Source organism: Triticum urartu, chromosome 5 (assembly GCF_003073215.2).
Source record: "Triticum urartu cultivar G1812 chromosome 5, Tu2.1, whole genome shotgun sequence".
NCBI lineage: Eukaryota > Viridiplantae > Streptophyta > Magnoliopsida > Poales > Poaceae > Triticum > Triticum urartu.
This window is the reverse complement of record NC_053026.1, coordinates 43,041,630-43,058,778: the sequence shown is the minus strand read 5'-3', so window position 1 is coordinate 43,058,778 and position 17,149 is coordinate 43,041,630. Positions and strand designations below refer to the sequence as shown.

General features: G+C 48.4%; 1 protein-coding gene across 1 annotated transcript; it reads right to left on the bottom strand.

The window, feature by feature from the left end:
* Positions 1-15,179: 15,179 nt before the first annotated feature.
* On the bottom strand, positions 15,180-16,832 carry LOC125555575 (peroxidase 2-like). The gene is made up of 2 exons (XM_048718481.1): positions 16,583-16,832; positions 15,180-16,147 (listed from the first exon to the last, which is right to left on the bottom strand). The coding sequence occupies exons 1-2, from the start codon at positions 16,772-16,774 to the stop codon at positions 15,317-15,319; spliced, it is 1,023 nt and encodes a 340-aa protein (XP_048574438.1). The 5' UTR covers positions 16,775-16,832; the 3' UTR covers positions 15,180-15,316.
* Positions 16,833-17,149: the final 317 nt, after the last annotated feature.

Genomic DNA, 17,149 nt, shown 5'->3' with positions numbered 1-17,149 from the left:
CAAGAATACCGGCGATGGCGGCAACAACTTGGAGCCACCGGTCGTTGACGATGGCAACATATTGCTCATTCTACGATACACAAAAGTGCAGACATTGACTACCCGAGCGGTGCACGAGCGCCAAGTCAAACAATTTCTACTTCGACACTGTCCGGCTGGTTTCACAGTTTGGCGGCCCATATGCCGGTTACCGGTTCCGGCCAGAGCAGGAGGTGATGGCTAGGTGCAGCAAGCTTCCCCAGCTATGTGATGGCGACGGCGACGGCGACGTCACCGGTGGATGTGCTAGGGAACTACACACAGATGTCTCTTTCTGCCACATCAACACGACGTGCTTGCCGTCGTCCCCAACTGGAACTGCGACTCCACCGACGAGTTCTGCAGTCGACTAGGACCGTTCATGAACACGACGAACAGGGCATTCACGGATTCTGTCATCCCGATGCAAGCCATCCGGTGTTGGACGACGAGCGGACTGGACGGCAAGGCGGTCGTGCTGGTGTCGGCCGTGTTCCGTGCTGTGCCGCCGTGGGAGGATCGAGAAATGGCGGTGAAGCATGCTGGGCTGAGCGAGATGACACTATCAGCCAACGGCATGTGGAGAGCGTCAACAGGGCAGCTGTAACGCCCTCGATGCGGCTATATCTCCCACGTGTCGAAGCACGACTTAGAGGCATAACCGCATTGAAAGCAATGTCGCAAGTGAGGTAATCTTCACACAACCCATGTAATACATAAGGGAAAGAGATACATAGTTGGCTTACAATCGCCACTTCACACAAATACATAAATAAAGCATTACATCACCAGTTACAAACAAGGCCTGACTACGGAGCCAAAATAAAAGAAGACTACCCCAAATGCTACACAGATCCCCGATCGTCCCGACTGGGCTCCACTACTGATCAACTAGAATGAAACAACACAAAGGACAAGATCTTCATCGAGCTCCTCCTGAGCTTGGTTGCGTCATCTGCACGGACTTATCGGCACCTGCAAGCTGGTTTTGGAAGTATCTGTGAGTCACGGGGACTCAGCAATCTCACACCCTCGCGATCAAGACTATTTAAGCTTATGGGTAAGGTAAAGGTATGAGGTGGAGCTGCAGCAAGCGACTAGCATATATGGTGGCTAACATACGCAAATGAGAGCGAGAAGAGAAGGCAAAGAACGGTCGAAAAACTATGATCAAGAAGTGATCCTAGAACAACCTATGTCAAGCATAACTCCAACACCGTGTTCACTTCCCAGACTCCGCCGGAAAGAGACCATCACGGTTACACACGCGGTTGATTCATTTTAATTACGGTCAACTTCAGGTTTTCTACAACCGGACGTTAACAAATCCCCATCTGCCCATAACCACGGGCACGGCTTTTGAAAGTTCAAATCCCTGCAGGGGTGTCCCAACTTAGCCCATCACAAGCTCTCACGGTCAACGAAGGAATAGACCTCCTCCCGAGACGTTCTGATCAGACTCGGTATCTCGGTTCTACAAGACACTTCGACAAGTTAAAACAAATCCAGCAACACCGCCCGAATGTGCCGACAAATCCCGATAGGAGCTGCACATATCTCTTTCTCAGGGCACACTCAGATTGTCTTAGGTACGGGTAGGCCAGCCCAGAGTTGCCCCTGGTGGCCACCGGCAGCTGACAGGTGGACCAACACTCAGAGGAGCACTGGCCCGGGGGGGTTAAAATAACGATGACCCTTGAGTCTGCAGAACCCAAGGGAAAGAAAAGGCTAGGTGGCAAATGGTAAAACCAATGTTGGGCATTGCTGGAGGAGTTTTACTCAAGGCGAACTGTCAAGGGGTTCCCATTATAACCCAACCGCGTAAGGAACGCAAAATCCGGGAACATAACACCGATATGACGGAAATTAGGGCGGCAAGAGTGGAACAAAACACCAGGCATAAGGCCGAGCCTTCCATCCTTTACCAAGTATATAGATGCATTAATTAAATAAGATATATCGTGATATCCCAACAAGTAAACATGTTCCAACAAGGAACAACATCTCCATGTTCCAACAAATTCAACAAAATTTCAATGAATTTATGAAATTTCGCATATTTCAGTGAGGTCCGAAATATTTTTAACCCCGAAATTTCAATGTAGATTCAAACTGATTTTGAAATAAATTAAAATTATGTTAAAATCAATTAAAATTAAGTGAAATTTGAAATATCAAAATCCGAAATAATATGCGAAATTTCCGAAATTTCACATATTTCAGTGAGCTCCAAAATTAAAAACCTTGGTTCTGGTTGGTGACTCTGCAGTTCTTCCTTATCTCGTAATGGGTACTACCCTCGGCCGGGAGCTTGCTGAGCTTGACCATGGTGGCGGCGAAGTCATTGTTCCACTTGGTGGCATTGTTCATGTACTCGGCCATGTCGCCCCCGGCTTTGATGTCCGTGCGCATAACCCAGTCGGACTTGAAAAGCACCCTGTTCTGGAGGTTGGCGTGGTAGTAGCTGTTGTCCAGGGCGCCCTTCGCCGCGGTGTTCACCCCCGTAGTGTCGTAGCCGGAGTCGTTCTGGAACTTCAGGCTCATGTCGCGGATGTTATTCTTCTCAATGGGATCCTGCGTATTTTGGCTATTTTTCTGGGCCTCGATGTCTGCCACGAGCGCTTGTTTGTAGCTGTCGTTGATCGGCGTCGCGGTTGTATCGTTGAGGCGATCCTGGAAAGACGAGAGGTGGGAGACGCCGATGGAGTGCGCGCCGGAGAGGATGACGAGCTCCTCCTGGGTGAAGTTCTTCTTGGCGAAGTTGTCCTTGAGCTGCTGGAACTCGAAGGTGGATTGCGGGAGGATGGGGTCTACAAGACACTTCGACAAGCTAAAACAAATCCAGCAACACCGCCCGAATGTGCCGACAAATCCCGATAGGAGCTGCACATATCTCTTTCTCAGAGCACACTCAGATTGTCTTAGGTACGGGTAGGCCAGCCCAGAGTTGCCCCTGGTGGCCACCGGCAGCTGACAGGTGGACCAACACTCAGAGGAGCACTGGCCCGGGGGGGTTAAAATAATGATGAACCTTGACTCTGCAGAACCCAAGGGAAAGAAAAGGCTAGGTGGCAAATGGTAAAACCAATGTTGGGCATTGCTGGAGGAGTTTTACTCAAGGCGAACTGTCAAGGGGTTCCCATTATAACCCAACCGCATAAGGAACGCAAAATCCGGGAACATAACACCGATATGACGGAAACTAGGGCGGCAAGAGTGGAACAAAACACCAGGCATAAGGCCGAGCCTTCCACCCTTTACCAAGTATATAGATGCATTAATTAAATAAGATATGTTGTGATATCCCAACAAGTAAACATGTTCCAACAAGGAACAACATCTCCATGTTCCAACAAGGAACAAACTTCAATCTTCACCTGCAACTAACAACGCTATAAGAGGGGCTGAGCAAAGCGGTAACATAGCCAAACAACGGTTTGCTAGGACAAGGTGGGTTAGAGGCTTGGTTCACAATATGGGAGGCATGATAAGTAAGTGGTAGGTATCGCAGCATAGGCATAGCAAAAGAGCGAGCAACTAGCAAGCAAAGATAGAAGTGATTTCGAGGGTATGGTCATTTTGCCTGAGATCCCGCAAGGAAGAAGAACGAGTCCATGAAGAAGACAAACGGACGTAGTCGAACGGGTCCTCACAAACGCGACGTTATCGGAACCAACCCGAAGAAGCAACACCGGAAAGGAGCAAACAATCATGGTAAACAACCACCACATAAGCATGGCACGGTGCGCAAACAAGTATGATGCATGTCCGGTTTAATGAGGCATGGCATGACAAAGTGCACAAACAAAACTACAAATTAAGTGGAGCTCAATATGCAACTCCGTTGCATATTGACGAAACACCACATTCAAGTTATTTAGTTCGATCTCGTTTATGTACTCAACAATATTAAATGTTGTTAAGCATGTCAAGAGGTGAAACATAACAAAACTATACCATCTAAACAATTTAAATGGGGCCGGATATAACAAACAACGCATCCGGTAAATCCCCATATGCATTAGTAATTTAATGTAAACAACAATTTTAAACATTCTTGATGTTGTTATCATGATGTGGATGACATTGCAAGTTTATATGCAAAATTTATGAAAAAGTTGACATGATAAGATATGAGGCATTTGTCATCGTGGCGGAAAGAAAGGGGTGCGACGGAAACGATACCGAAAACGGTGCCACGGCAACGTCCCGGTTCCAGTAACTCGATTGAGATACCGATGCAAAGGAGAAGTGTGCGGATGCATGCAAAAGATGGTGGGGCGCTCCCGGATTCCGGGTGTCCCACGAGACGACGGTAACAAGGCAAAAGAGGGGCAACGTGCACCAACAATTTGAGCATGGAGTAAGCACGAGCATCTCATACATCACACATGCATTACTTCACGGACGGTCGTCTCGGCGGTTATACCTTTGAAGCATGCATTATCGGAGCGGTTCGAGTCAGCGTAGAGGAAGTAGTGGAAGTAGACGTTCTTGGACGTTGAGGGAAGTAGTGGTTCACGCGACGGTAGTCGAAGTAGTCGTCCTATCGTTCATCAGCGATGGTAGTGGTTCACGTTCTTATTCGCACAATTTTCCGTAGATGTTCGGGGTCACGGCGAGGAACTTGACGTCCACGGAGGCTTCGAGGGTCGACGGTAGTGGTACTCGTGACGGTAGTGGAACTTGACGTGGTATGGTCCACCGGTCTTCGTGACGGTAGTCGTGCATGCTCTGATGGTCGGGGTCGGTAGAGGTACTCACGGCGATAGGGGAAGTAGTGGTACACATCTCGCGTTTGTGCTACATGGATCACCGGCGACGGTACATGTACACGGCAAAATTAGTGGTACTATGCGTCAAATGTCGTGGTTCTTGGGGTCTTCGGACTTGCCGGTCTCGGTTCTTGCGACGGTAGTGATTCCCGTATCAACGTAGAGTAGCTGTACTTGACGGTTCCACATCGATCGTAGAGGTCCACGTATCGTAGATGTCCGGGGTCAACATTAGTGGAACTTAGCGCACCCTAGTGCCATCTTCTCCTTGGCGTTCCGAAACGAAGACTACAAGGGGCCTCGAGGTGGTGGTGGTGTAGCTCTACACCACATAGGAGGAAGATCTTGGGCATGAGGCGTCCATGGTGGCCAGAGCCGAGGTGGATGACGAAGTAGTGGTCCCACGGTTGAAGACGAACGGCGATGGCGCGGGTAACAAGGGAGGTCAGAGGGTGCGGCGGTGCTTAACTTGATGTATTCCGGCGAGGCCGGCAGGGGCACAGCGCAGGAGGGGCGGAGGCCAGCTTGCTGATGAGGCGGCCATGCCTCAGCAGGGGCCAGCAGGAGGGTCGACGGGGCGACACTCGCCGGAGTCGGGGCAGAAGGGGACGGGTCGAGGGGCTCCTCCCCTGGCGACGGAGCTGACGAGCCGGTGGCGCCGTGTAGATGAGGAGGCAGCGAGGAGGTAGAGGGCGGAGGATGGAGCAGGTCCAGCGAGGAAGATGCAGGGGAGGCCCAGCAGGCTGTCGTGCCCGGCGTCCCTGGCGACGCGGCAGGGCGGCGAGCTCGGCCCTCGCGGTGATGGTGGAGGAGAGCAGGGGACGGGATCGTGCAGAGGAGCGAGAGGGAGGAGGAGTGGAGAGACAAGGGAGAGTGGGGGGATCGAGGGCGAAGCCCTGTGCATGTGTGGCGGCGCAGGAGGAGAACGAAGGGAGAGGGAGATGGGATCGAGCGAAGGCGGCGCTCGGGGGGAGGACAAGGGGAATCGAGGGGATGGGGTCTCCTGGTGCTAGGTTAGGATTAGATGGGCCTGGAGGCCGGCCCAGTGGGGAGGGCGCCGGCTGGGCCTTAGAAGGCTGCGGGCCTGCTGGTTTTTCTCTTCCTCTCTCTCTTTCTCTAAAATCTCTTTTTCCATTAAAAAAACAAAACATAAAAAAAGAAAGAAAAGAAAGAGAAGTTAGGGATGGAATCTGGGCATGGGGATAATTTTCACGGACTCATAAAAATATTCATGGTTCGAGAAAATTAGAAGTGGCAAGATCGGAAGATATGAATTCAAACTCATTTGAATTTAATCAAATGGTTTGAACTAGGGCTAGGGTTTTGAAGTGCCCAGAAATGTTGAGAATTTAGGTGGAGCTTGGGGAAGTGACGAAAGAAATTACAGGAAAAGTTTGGGGACCAAGCTTGAAGCGGAAAGGGGCATGTGATAAATTGCAAGTGTGTTATAGGTGATTCCGAAAATGGAATATTTAATATAGCTCCCTAATATCGGGAGGATATGTTATAAAGAGAATCACCAAGTGAATTCCCTCGGTTTAAATGGATCAAAGATCCATGCCATTTATTTAGTTGAGTTAAAAAAAGAAATGACATGATGGCATGATGACATGATGCAAAGCAAAAATAAAAGGGCAAGCACAAATGAAACAAAAGGCGAAACCCGGAATATATGAAAGTCTTATCGAGCATCGGTCTCGGGGCGTTACAGCAGCTTTGTATGATGGCGTGCTTGGGCACCGACAACGGTAAGGCGGCGTGCCAACACCATCTCTCCATGTACCTTCCCATCACATTCTCTATCACGCGCCGCGACATCCTGATGAGGCAAATAACCTCCATGGACGGCAGCCACTTCTCGTTGTCATTCCGACGAGGATTGCATCCCCGAGAGGGCTTTAACAAAATTGGCCGCTCCAATGAGTGGTTCAGCATGAGGTACAACTACAAGAAGGTCGGGCAGGCTGTAAAACATAATATGTTGGGAACTTGCTCGACACCCTAAACGGGGTGTGGCTCTTTCATTATATAGAGGTACCAAGAGGTACAATACAATGTTACAATATTAATACACAAACTACGTATATATACAGTCTAACACCCTTCCTCAATCTTAACTGTGGCCTGAAGTACAAAGCAAGTTAAGATTGCGCCTACAACCTACAAACTGTGGTTGTGGAAGAAGCTTCGTGAAGATGTCAGCAAGTTGATCCTTCGACGAAATGAACTTGATACAAAGTAGCTTCTGTGCAACACGTTCCCGAACAAAATGATAGTCAACCCCAATGTGCTTCGTCCTAGCGTGAAACACTAGATTAGATGAAAGATATGTAGCACCAATGTTATCACACCACAGAACCGGAGGATGAGCTGAAGCAACTCTCAACTCTCTCAACAGAGACTGTACCCATATGATCTCAACAGTGACATCAGCAACTGCTTTGTACTCAGCTTCAGTACTACTGCGAGACACTGTGGCCTGCTTTCGAGCATTCCAGGCGATCAAGTTAGAACCCAGAAATACCGCATATCCCCCCATGGATCGCCTGTCATCAGGACTGCCAGCCCAATCTGCATCTGAGAAAGCTGAGAGCTCACATGATGGCGCAGGCTGAAGAAACAAACCATAGGAGACAGTAAGACATATGTAACGCAAAATACGTTTCACAGCTGACCAATGAGATGTCCTGGGTGCATGAAGAAACTGACAGACACGGTTGACTGCATAGGAGATATCAGGCCTGGTAATAGTAAGGTATTGCAGACCACCAACGAGACTGCGATACTCAGTAGCATCCTCAGGTGAAAGAGAATCTCCATCAAGGGCAGATAACCGATCAGTGGCAGACATCGGAGTAATAGCATGTTTGCACTTCAGCATACCAGCACGACGCAGCAAGTCCAAGGAGTACTTCTTCTGTGTAAGAGTCAAACCAGCAGAAGAACATGAAGCTTCCAGACCAAGGAAAAAATTCAAGGCACCCAAATCCTTGACAGCAAAGTCACCACTGAGTGCAACCACAAGATGATCAGCAGCAGCATGGGATGAACTGATGAGAATGATATCATCAACATAAACCAGAAGATACATCGTAACCTCAGGACGCTGAAGAAGGAACATCGATGTGTCTGCACTGGAGGGAGTAAACCTAAGTGCTCGGAGAACGGAGCCAAGACGAACATGCCATGCACGAGGAGCCTGTTTCAGTCCATATAGCGCCTTAGTCAGACGACAGAGATGACGAGGGCGTGCAGGATCAACAAATCCAGGTGGCTGGCGCATATAAACCTCCTCCTCCAAAATTCCATGGAGGAAAGCGTTCTGCACATCAAGCTGACGAAGAGACCATCCATGAGTGACAGCAAGAGACAACAGCAAGCGAATGGTAGTAGGCTTGATGACTGGACTGAACGTGTCTTCATAATCAAGACCATACCTCTGTTTGAAGCCCTTGGCAACAAGCCATGCCTTGTAGCGTTCGATGGAACCATCAGCATGTCTCTTGACTTTGAAAACCCACTTGGAATCAATAACATTGACACCAGATACTGGAGGAACAAGCTGCCAAGTGTCATTTTTCTGGAGAGCCTGAAACTCATGTTCCATAGCAGCGTGCCAGTGAGGAATACTCAGTGCAGTCTGGAAGTGTCGAGGCTCGGCAGTGGGATCAGCAGCAGTGTGATCCATGCACGCGGCTAGCCATGCCACAGTCCCGTCCTTGCGTTCCTTCGGACAGAAAATACCCGACTGACTCCGTGTACGAGGACGAAGAGGGACCACATACCGTGCCGGCGATACCGACGCAACCGGTGATGGAGACAAAGCTGCAGCATCGGGAGAGCTCGCACTAGGGCTCCCTGACGACGATGAGCCAGGCGAGGCCAGCCCACTAGCAACCGAGGCGGGACTGACCGGGTCCAGCTCCAGGCCGGTCGAAGCAACCGCCGGCCGAGGCGAAGATGCCCCTAGGTCGGGCGTGACCCCTCCTGGGTCAGGCGGAGCGCCGGCTAATGGACCAGGCAAGGCCAGCGGCACGCCAGGCGAGGCCATCCGAGGGCCAGGCGGGGCGCCGGCCGAAGGACTGGGCGAGTCCAGTGGCGGGCCAGGCGAGGCCACCCGTGGGCCAGGCGAGACCGGCGCCCGCACGGCAGCCTCCAGTGGCGATGTAGGGGTGGGTACACGGGTCGAACCCGATATGCATGGCACATCCACATCCCGAGCAGGAGCTGCCGTGTCGGTTTCCTGTTCATCAAGAAGCTCAAGACGAGCGCCACGTCCAATACCTGCAGCATGATTAGGCAACAATGCAGGGGCATATGCAACATCCACAAATTGATCAGGCAAAGGTATGGACATGTGCACCGGTTGTGAGGAAGTGGTAGAGTTGGTCGGAAGTGCGCGAAAAGGAAACATGTTTTCATCAAACACCACGTCACGAGAGATGTAAACGCGATTGGTAGGAACATGGAGGCATTTGTACCCTTTCTGAAGAGAACTGTACCCCAGGAAGACGCACTTCTTAGACCGAAACTCTAACTTACGCTTGTTATATGGGCGAAGGTGAGGCCAACATGCACACCCGAACACCTTAAAAAAGTGTAGTCTGGAGTCTCTTTGAGCAAGAGTTCAAGCGGAGTTTGCATTTTCAGGAGTCGTGAGGGAAGCCTATTTATGAGAAAACAAGCTGTGGAGAAAGCATCACTCCAAAACCGAAACGGAACGGATGCATGAGCGAGCAAGGTTAGGCCAGTTTCAACAAGATGACGATGCTTACGTTCGGCAGTTCCATTTTGCTGATGTGTACGAGGACAAGACACACGATGCGAAATCCCAAGTTTGTTAAAAAAGAGTTGAGGTTGTGGTATTCACCTCCCCCCAGTCAGATTGAACATGGATGATTTTCTGCTTAAGGAGACGCTCAACATGTGCTTGAAACTGGATAAAAACATCAAACACATCAGACTTGCGCTTAATAAGATACAGCCAAGTAAACCGACTATAAGCATCAATAAAACTGACATAATAATTGTGGCCACTAACAGACATTTGGGCATGACCCCATACATCAGAAAACACAAGCTCAAGAGGATGTTTCACAACACGACTAGACTCTGAAAACGGAAGTTGGTGACTCTTGCCCTGCTGACAGGCATCATAAACGGTTTCAGCAGATTTATTGGACACAACTGGTAGTTCATGACGATGCAACACATGATGAACTATAGGAGCCGCAGGATGACCAAGGCGCGCATGCCAGTGCGTAGGCGACACACGAACACCACTGAACGCCTGAGGAGAAGACTGCATGGATGGTGTGCTCGGTACATCAAGTGCGTACAAGCCATGGCGAAGACGACCGCTAAGCAGAACGACCCTCGTGTCCCGATCCTTGATAAAGAAACGAGAAGGGTGAAACTCAGCATGGACATTATTATCACGTGTAAGTTGAGGAATAGACAACAAACTACGCGTAGCAGAGGGAACACGAAGGACATTGGAAAGATGTAGTTTGCGAAAATTGTGTGCAAGGAGAGAAGCCTGACCAACATGAGAGATGCGCATACCTGCTCCGCTGGCAGTGTGCACCTGATCATGACCACGATATGGCTCCTGAGTAGAGAGCTTGCCCATCTCGCCGGTGAGGTGGTTAGTAGCGCCGGTGTCCATATACCATGTTGGATCAATGGAGTAGGACGGAGTGCGACCATGATCATGACTAGTCACGGCGGCGGCAGCCTGCTTGTCGTTTCCTTTGCCATTGTTGCCAAGGCCCAGAAAATCTTGCTTGTAGCGACGATGACAGCGAGATGCAATGTGGCGCTCCAGGCCACACAGCTGGCAAGCATGCGGGGCACCGCAGGAGGAGCAGCAAGCAACCGTCCGGTTGCCACCTGTGATGGATGGCGCATTGCCACGTGGGGCCGGCTGTGAAGATGGTGCCTGCTTGCCCCCTGAAGATGAAGGCCGCTGAGGTTTGCCGCGAGTCGCGGCGTTGGCGGAGGCGAAGCCCGGTGAGACACGGCGGGCCTTGATGCGCTGTTCACGGCCAAGGAGTCGGGCATACAGCTCGCGAGGTGGAAGTGGATCGTCACGGCCATGAACGTTCTCAACGAGATTGTCATAATCATCGTCGAGCCTATTAAGAACGAAAGTGGTGAACTCCTCATCCTGCAGAGACTGGCCAACCGAGGCCAATGTGTCGGCGAGACCCCACATCTTGTTGAAGTAGTCCGTGATGCTGAGGTCACCAAGCTTGGTCTCACCAATCTCGGTGCGTATAGAATGAGCACGCGCCTGAGACTGCGAGGCGAAGCTGGTGTGAAGCGCCGCCCATGTCTCCCGGGATGTAGCAGCGAAGATGACCAGCGACGAGACACTCAGAGTGAGCGAGGACTGGATGGCAGAGAGAATGGCCTGATCCTGGGCCACCCATGTATGATACGCCGGGTGATGAGTGGGCGGACACGGGATGGATCCGTCAACATAGCCCTCCAGATAGAGACTGCGCAGAAGCGACAACACCTGGGCACGCCAGGACAGGTAGTTGTCCGGCGTGAGCTTCACCGGCAGCAGATGCGAGAAGTAAAACGGTGATGGCGCCGTGACCTGAGTGGCGTGAGCATGCATCGGTGGCGCGTAGAGACCCATCGACGGGGCTGTCTCGAGACGAGGAGCACCCGTCGAGTAGACGCCAGGAGCACCGGGAACGAGGGCGTCGGCTCCGCAGTTCGAGTAGACGGCCACGAACCCGGACGGCGCGGGGTAGGATTGGCGCGGTGACGGCGCATAGGGCTACGGTGGCTGCGCCAGGAAGTGCTGCTGCGGTGGCAGCGCGGAGTAGATCGGCGCCAACGGTGGCCCGTGGTGATGTGACGAGAGAGCCGCATAGGGTTGGTGATGATGCGGCGCCGCGTAGGACGCCACGGGCCAGGAGGACTGCGGCGGCTGAAGGGAGCCCTGGGCCGCCGGCGGCGCACCATACAAGGCAGGACTGACGCCACTGGGCGTCTGCGCGACGACGCCGTAGGGCGGCTGCATGGCAACGCCATGAGACGGCGGCGCAGCGAACTCAGCAGAGGAGTTGGCCGACGGATTCGATCCGATCGGGGACTCGGTCGGCGGCAGGGCTCCGTAGGCCGACGCAAGGGGCCGAGAAGCGAGGAACGGTGACATAGGAGCGAGGGTCGGCGCGACGGCGGTGGCAGCGACGGAATACGGCGCACCGGTGGCGGCGGCGGCGGGAGCAGCGGAAGACATCGAAACCCTAGTCTGATACCATGTAAAACATAATATGTTGGGAATTTGCTCGACACCCTAAATGGGGTGTGGCTCTTTCATTATATAGAGGTATCAAGAGGTACAATACAATGTTACAATATTAATACACAGACTACGTATATATGCAGTCTAACACAGGCGAGGGAGCTTTTCCGAAGAACCGAGACGTCCAGGTGTTTGATGAAATTTTGTCGCCATTAATTATAAAGTTGGATGAGTATGTTTACATGAGTCACTTCGCCAGGTCATGTGTTTTAGACTAAAAGAAAGAATTAAAAAAAGAGAAACCCATGTAAGTGGTGCATAGTAATACATGTACGTGCACCACTAGCTAGTCCCATGATTAATTAATGTTGGACTAACAATGTGCCCGTGTGTTGTAACGGATTCAAAGTAGAATAATACTTGTTCACAAATTTAGAAAAAACACTGTAGTTTTGATATACATATATCACAAAAAATATATTATGTTTCACTCAAAATATATTCATCGGGTTGTTTTGATGAGGTAAGGGAGAGATATGGTTGGTTTCAAGATACTAAGGGGTTTTCTGCAAACTGAAGCAGAGAAGTGACCTATTGTTGCAAAAAGACCACAATTTACCTCACAGTCGTTAGATGCAGATCTAATGGTTACAAATAATGAAGTTTTCTAGGGAGGAATGAAAGCCTTTAAGAAGAAAGAAAATAATAAACAAAAATAAAACCAAAAAACAAAATAATGAAGTTTTCTATGGAAGAATGAAACCCTTTAAGAAGAAAGAAAACTAAAAAATAACTTGCACACAAGTATGCCCTAAAATTGCACTTTTCTAATATGCCAAAAATAAGCATATACAGTGCAATTTTTGCTTTCTACTATAATTTACACACATGGTGTATCATACTTGTGTGTATACTTACTTACAAACACAAAGATAAAAGCAATTTTTTTCTAATAAGAAGTGAAGTATAGTGGCATTGGTACCACCCTTTAAGAAGAAAGGAATTCAAAAATAATAATGATGCAATTTGCACACAATTTACACATAAATTGCGGTTTTTTAGTTATCTAAGAATAAACATATAATAGTGAATTGTACATAAAAATGAAGTTTTTAAACAAGTAACGAATAAATGGCATTGGTATCTTCCTTAAACCAGGAAATGAATTAAAAACTAAACATAATAAAACTAATAAAGTTTTCTAAGAGGGAATAAATTAACGACATTGGAATTACTCTTAAGAAGAAAGAAATAAAGAAAAAACTTCCACACAACTTTGCAATGAAATTGCACCTTTTGTAATATGCAGCGAATACACATATAATAATGCAATTTTAGCAGTCTAGTATAATTTACAAACATATTTTATAGTACTTTCATGCATACATACACATAATAATAGCAAAATGTATTTAATTAACAAAAAAAAGCACAAAACAATTAGCATTGGTATTACCCTTAAAGAATAAAGAAAATAAAAAAACAAAAATTTCCACACAATTAGCACAAAATGCACTTTTTATAATAGGTAGAATAAATATATAAGAGTGAAGTTTCCGTACTGTAATGTAATTTGTAGATGTAGTACTTGCATGTATATATTTTCACGCACTCGACATCCGAAAATTTACGTAAAGAAAAAAAAATGAACTGAAAAAAAATTCTACACGTGCAGAAAACAAAAGCAAACACATGGGAAAAAAGCATGCACACACCAATATTCAGCCCAAGAGCGAAATCGACTGATGCAAAATAGGTGTCAATCGAATCCAAACAGCCCAATACCACCAGCAAAACATGACCGAAAAAAGAAAAACTACACAAATCTTAAAGCACAATCCAAGGGCCAGAAAATCGATTGACCACAAAACAAAAATTCAGCTGACTGAAATCTAGCTCAATTCCTTGATTTTAGCAAGATACTACTTAGTACTATGTTTTAAGGATAAAAGGCACCACGTTACTTTCAACAACTGTGTCTATGTATCAATGGCTAATCCTCGTCCTGCTTCCTTTGCTTGTTGTGCTCGCCTTTCTTAATTTTACATTGGTGCTTTTGATCTTAATTTTACCTTGGTGCTTTTAATGTGCGATGCGTTGTAAGCTATCCAGTCAGCCCCTTTGTATGGTTCGCTCATTGTGGCGTGTTGTTTGTTGTAATTTCTAGCTGGTTGTTGGCTTTTTAAATTCAAAGTTAGGTTCGTCTCAAGCCTCCGTTCTAGAAAAGAACATTTATAGCTAGGACTCACTTTAGCTATATGTAAGCTGTTTCCATTGTATAAAAATTGTAGAAGTAAATTTTCTCACCGTTTATTCTTTTGTCAAAATTTGTGTTGTTTCAAGGTTATTGTGCGGAATTTCCTTTTTTTTAGGTAAACATGCAAACTCTATTACTCAGGCATCACCATGATCGGGGCGAAGGCAAGGTTTCCAGGATGACCTAACCACACATGACAGCCAACCCCTAAAGCTAGAGCATGTTTTGCAAGACTATGAGCCTCAACATTCAAGGTCCTAAACTCATGACGGAAATTACAGGAAATGGAAACTGGATTGATATTTCATGTATAACTGCACCATAAGAAGAACACTTTCTCACCATGGTGAAAGACATTAGTTCATAAACATAAAATGTGCAAAGTAACAAGATATTTGTGGAAGAGGATTTGGAGCACTCGGGTGCTCCGCCCCCTATATGAGTATTAAATTCAGAAAACAAACCAGAAAAATTCAAGAAACACTGAAATTTTGGGATATCAAATCTGGGTGCCCGAACTACTCCCGTGTGAAGTTTCATAAAAATAACTCAGGAAATGTATTCTCACAAAAAAGTCAAAAAAAAATCTATGTATGGAAAGGGAAAAACTGTTTGTATGGATTGTAGGTCGGACTATTTTCTTTGCCATGGATACATTTCATAGTACTTTTTCACAAAACTTCACACGGGAATAGATTGGACACCCATGTTTGAGATCCTCAAATTCCATGCTTAATTTAAAATTGATATTCATTAGGGGATGGAGCACCCAAGAACTCCTGTGTATTTAACGATATCGGCCCCCTGCATCTTTCTCAGCAGGAGTAGAACAGCATCTAACTAGAAATCTAGGACGAGAAGAAAATGTATGTAAGCATGTGTATTATTTTATTGTCATTTTATTTTGCAGTGAGTATTGCGGTATTACAAATTAGGCATGGAACAGAGCCTTCAAAATACAAATCATTGCATCCATGGCACCTGTAGGTGATGCCGTTGCTTCTAGTAATAGTAGTTCTGGTTGGTGACTCTACAGTTCTTCCTTATCTCGTAACGGGTACTACTCTCGGCCGGGAGCTTGCTGAGCTTGACCATGGCGGCGGCGAAGTCGTTGTTCCACTTGGTGGCGTTATCCATGTACTCGGCCATAGCGTTCCCGGCGTCGGTGTCGGTGCGCATAACCCAGTCGGACTTGAAGAGCACCCTGTTCTGCAGGTTGGCGTGGTAGTAGCTGTTGTCCAGGGCGCCCTTGGCCGCGGTGTTCACCCCTGTGGGGTCGTACCCGGCGGTGGTCTGGAAGCTCGAGCTCATGTCGCGGATGTTGTTCTTCTCAATCGGATCTGGTGTATTTTGGCTCTTCTTCTGGGCCTCGACGTCTGCGACAAGAGCCTGTTTGTAGTTGTCGTCGATCGGGGTCGCGGTTGATTTGTTGAGGCGGTCTTGGAAGGACGAGAGGTGCGAGACGCCGATGGAGTGCGCGCCGGAGAGGATGACGAGCTCCCTCGGGGTGAACTTCTTCTTGTCGAAGTTGTCCACGAGCTGCTGGAACTCGAAGGTGGATTGCGGGAGGACGGCGTCTGCGGCGGCGGCCGACGAGTTGATGCCGTCCTTGCGCCCCGAGGGGACGGAGTAGGCGATCTTGCCATTACTCAGGTACCTGGCCGCATCTCGCGCGGCGAAGACGACGATGTCGGCGCAGGAGACGCCGTCGCCCAGCTTGTACTTGATGGTGTCGATGAGGTTGAAGCCGTCCAGGCCGATGTTGTTGATCGCCTTCTTCTCGGTGTTGGTACCGTATGGCGTCTTGTCCAAGAGCACCGATCCATCGCAACCCTGCACGTCATTAACACGTGCATGCATGCATGTCAAAATGAAGAATTGATATGTACCGTGCATGGATCCACTGTCCATTGCTTTGAGATTCTGATTTTGAGATTTTTTGTCTTCTTTTAATCAAATCTCATTCTAGTGATACGACATACAATAAAGGAGAAGAGAAAATTATAATCTCCACGAAAAATCTAACAAATATAGCATCCACTGAGATTTAGCAATCCGCCAATCCCATTCTTTTAAAGTGTTACATTAGTTTTCTTTACATGTTTCAATGTGTAACATGATGTTTAAAGTGGATGCATTACGCATGCATGGCACTCCCTTTCATCCATATTACCCGTCACTGATTTAGTATAAAATTTACTCTTTTATCAAATGAGGCAATAGTAACAGGCACACAAATTAGGCGATCAACTTTTGATGGCAACTTACATTGACCCAGCAGTCGTGGAACACCAGCCGGACGAGGGCGGCGCCGATGCCGGGGTTGCTCTTGATGGCCTTCTCTACTTCTGTCCTCACGGTGCCCTCCACGTCCACGTAGGCGGCCTTTGTGCCTCCCGCAGAACAGGCCAGCAGCAGGCACAGAGACAGCAGGGCGGCGCCGGCGTTAACCTTGGCCATCTTAATCCGATATTTGCTAAGATAAACTGCTGCTGTGGTGCGTGTGCTTATAGATAGCTTAAGGTGGAGGGGTATAAATAGCAGCACAGCGCACCGACGATCATGTATAATACTCTAGCTCCTATGCTTAGCTTGCATCCACTCATGAAGATCGATCGGCAAGATGGCATTATTTGTTCTTGCTGCTGGATGCAAGCAGGGCATTTGACCGGAAATACAGGCCGGTTACAGCACGCGTGGTGTCGTTACTCTACACTGGTCAATGGAGTGCCAAGTTGCAAGGAATTTTGCTTGCCTTTCGTGTTTTTCTAATTGATCGTGCTGGGGGTGCAGTTTCCATTATGTGCAACGGTTACGTGAGTAGTCGCTGCCATG

Bases quoted from the DNA above. Each gene is read 5' to 3' on its own strand.
- LOC125555575 (XM_048718481.1), bottom strand. From the start codon at position 16,774: ATGGCCAAGGTTAACGCCGGCGCCGCCCTGCTGTCTCTGTGCCTGCTG. The intron at 16,148-16,582 runs GTAAGTTGCCAT...AATGACGTGCAG, and splicing joins TCCACGACTGCTGGGTCAAT to GGTTGCGATGGATCGGTGCT.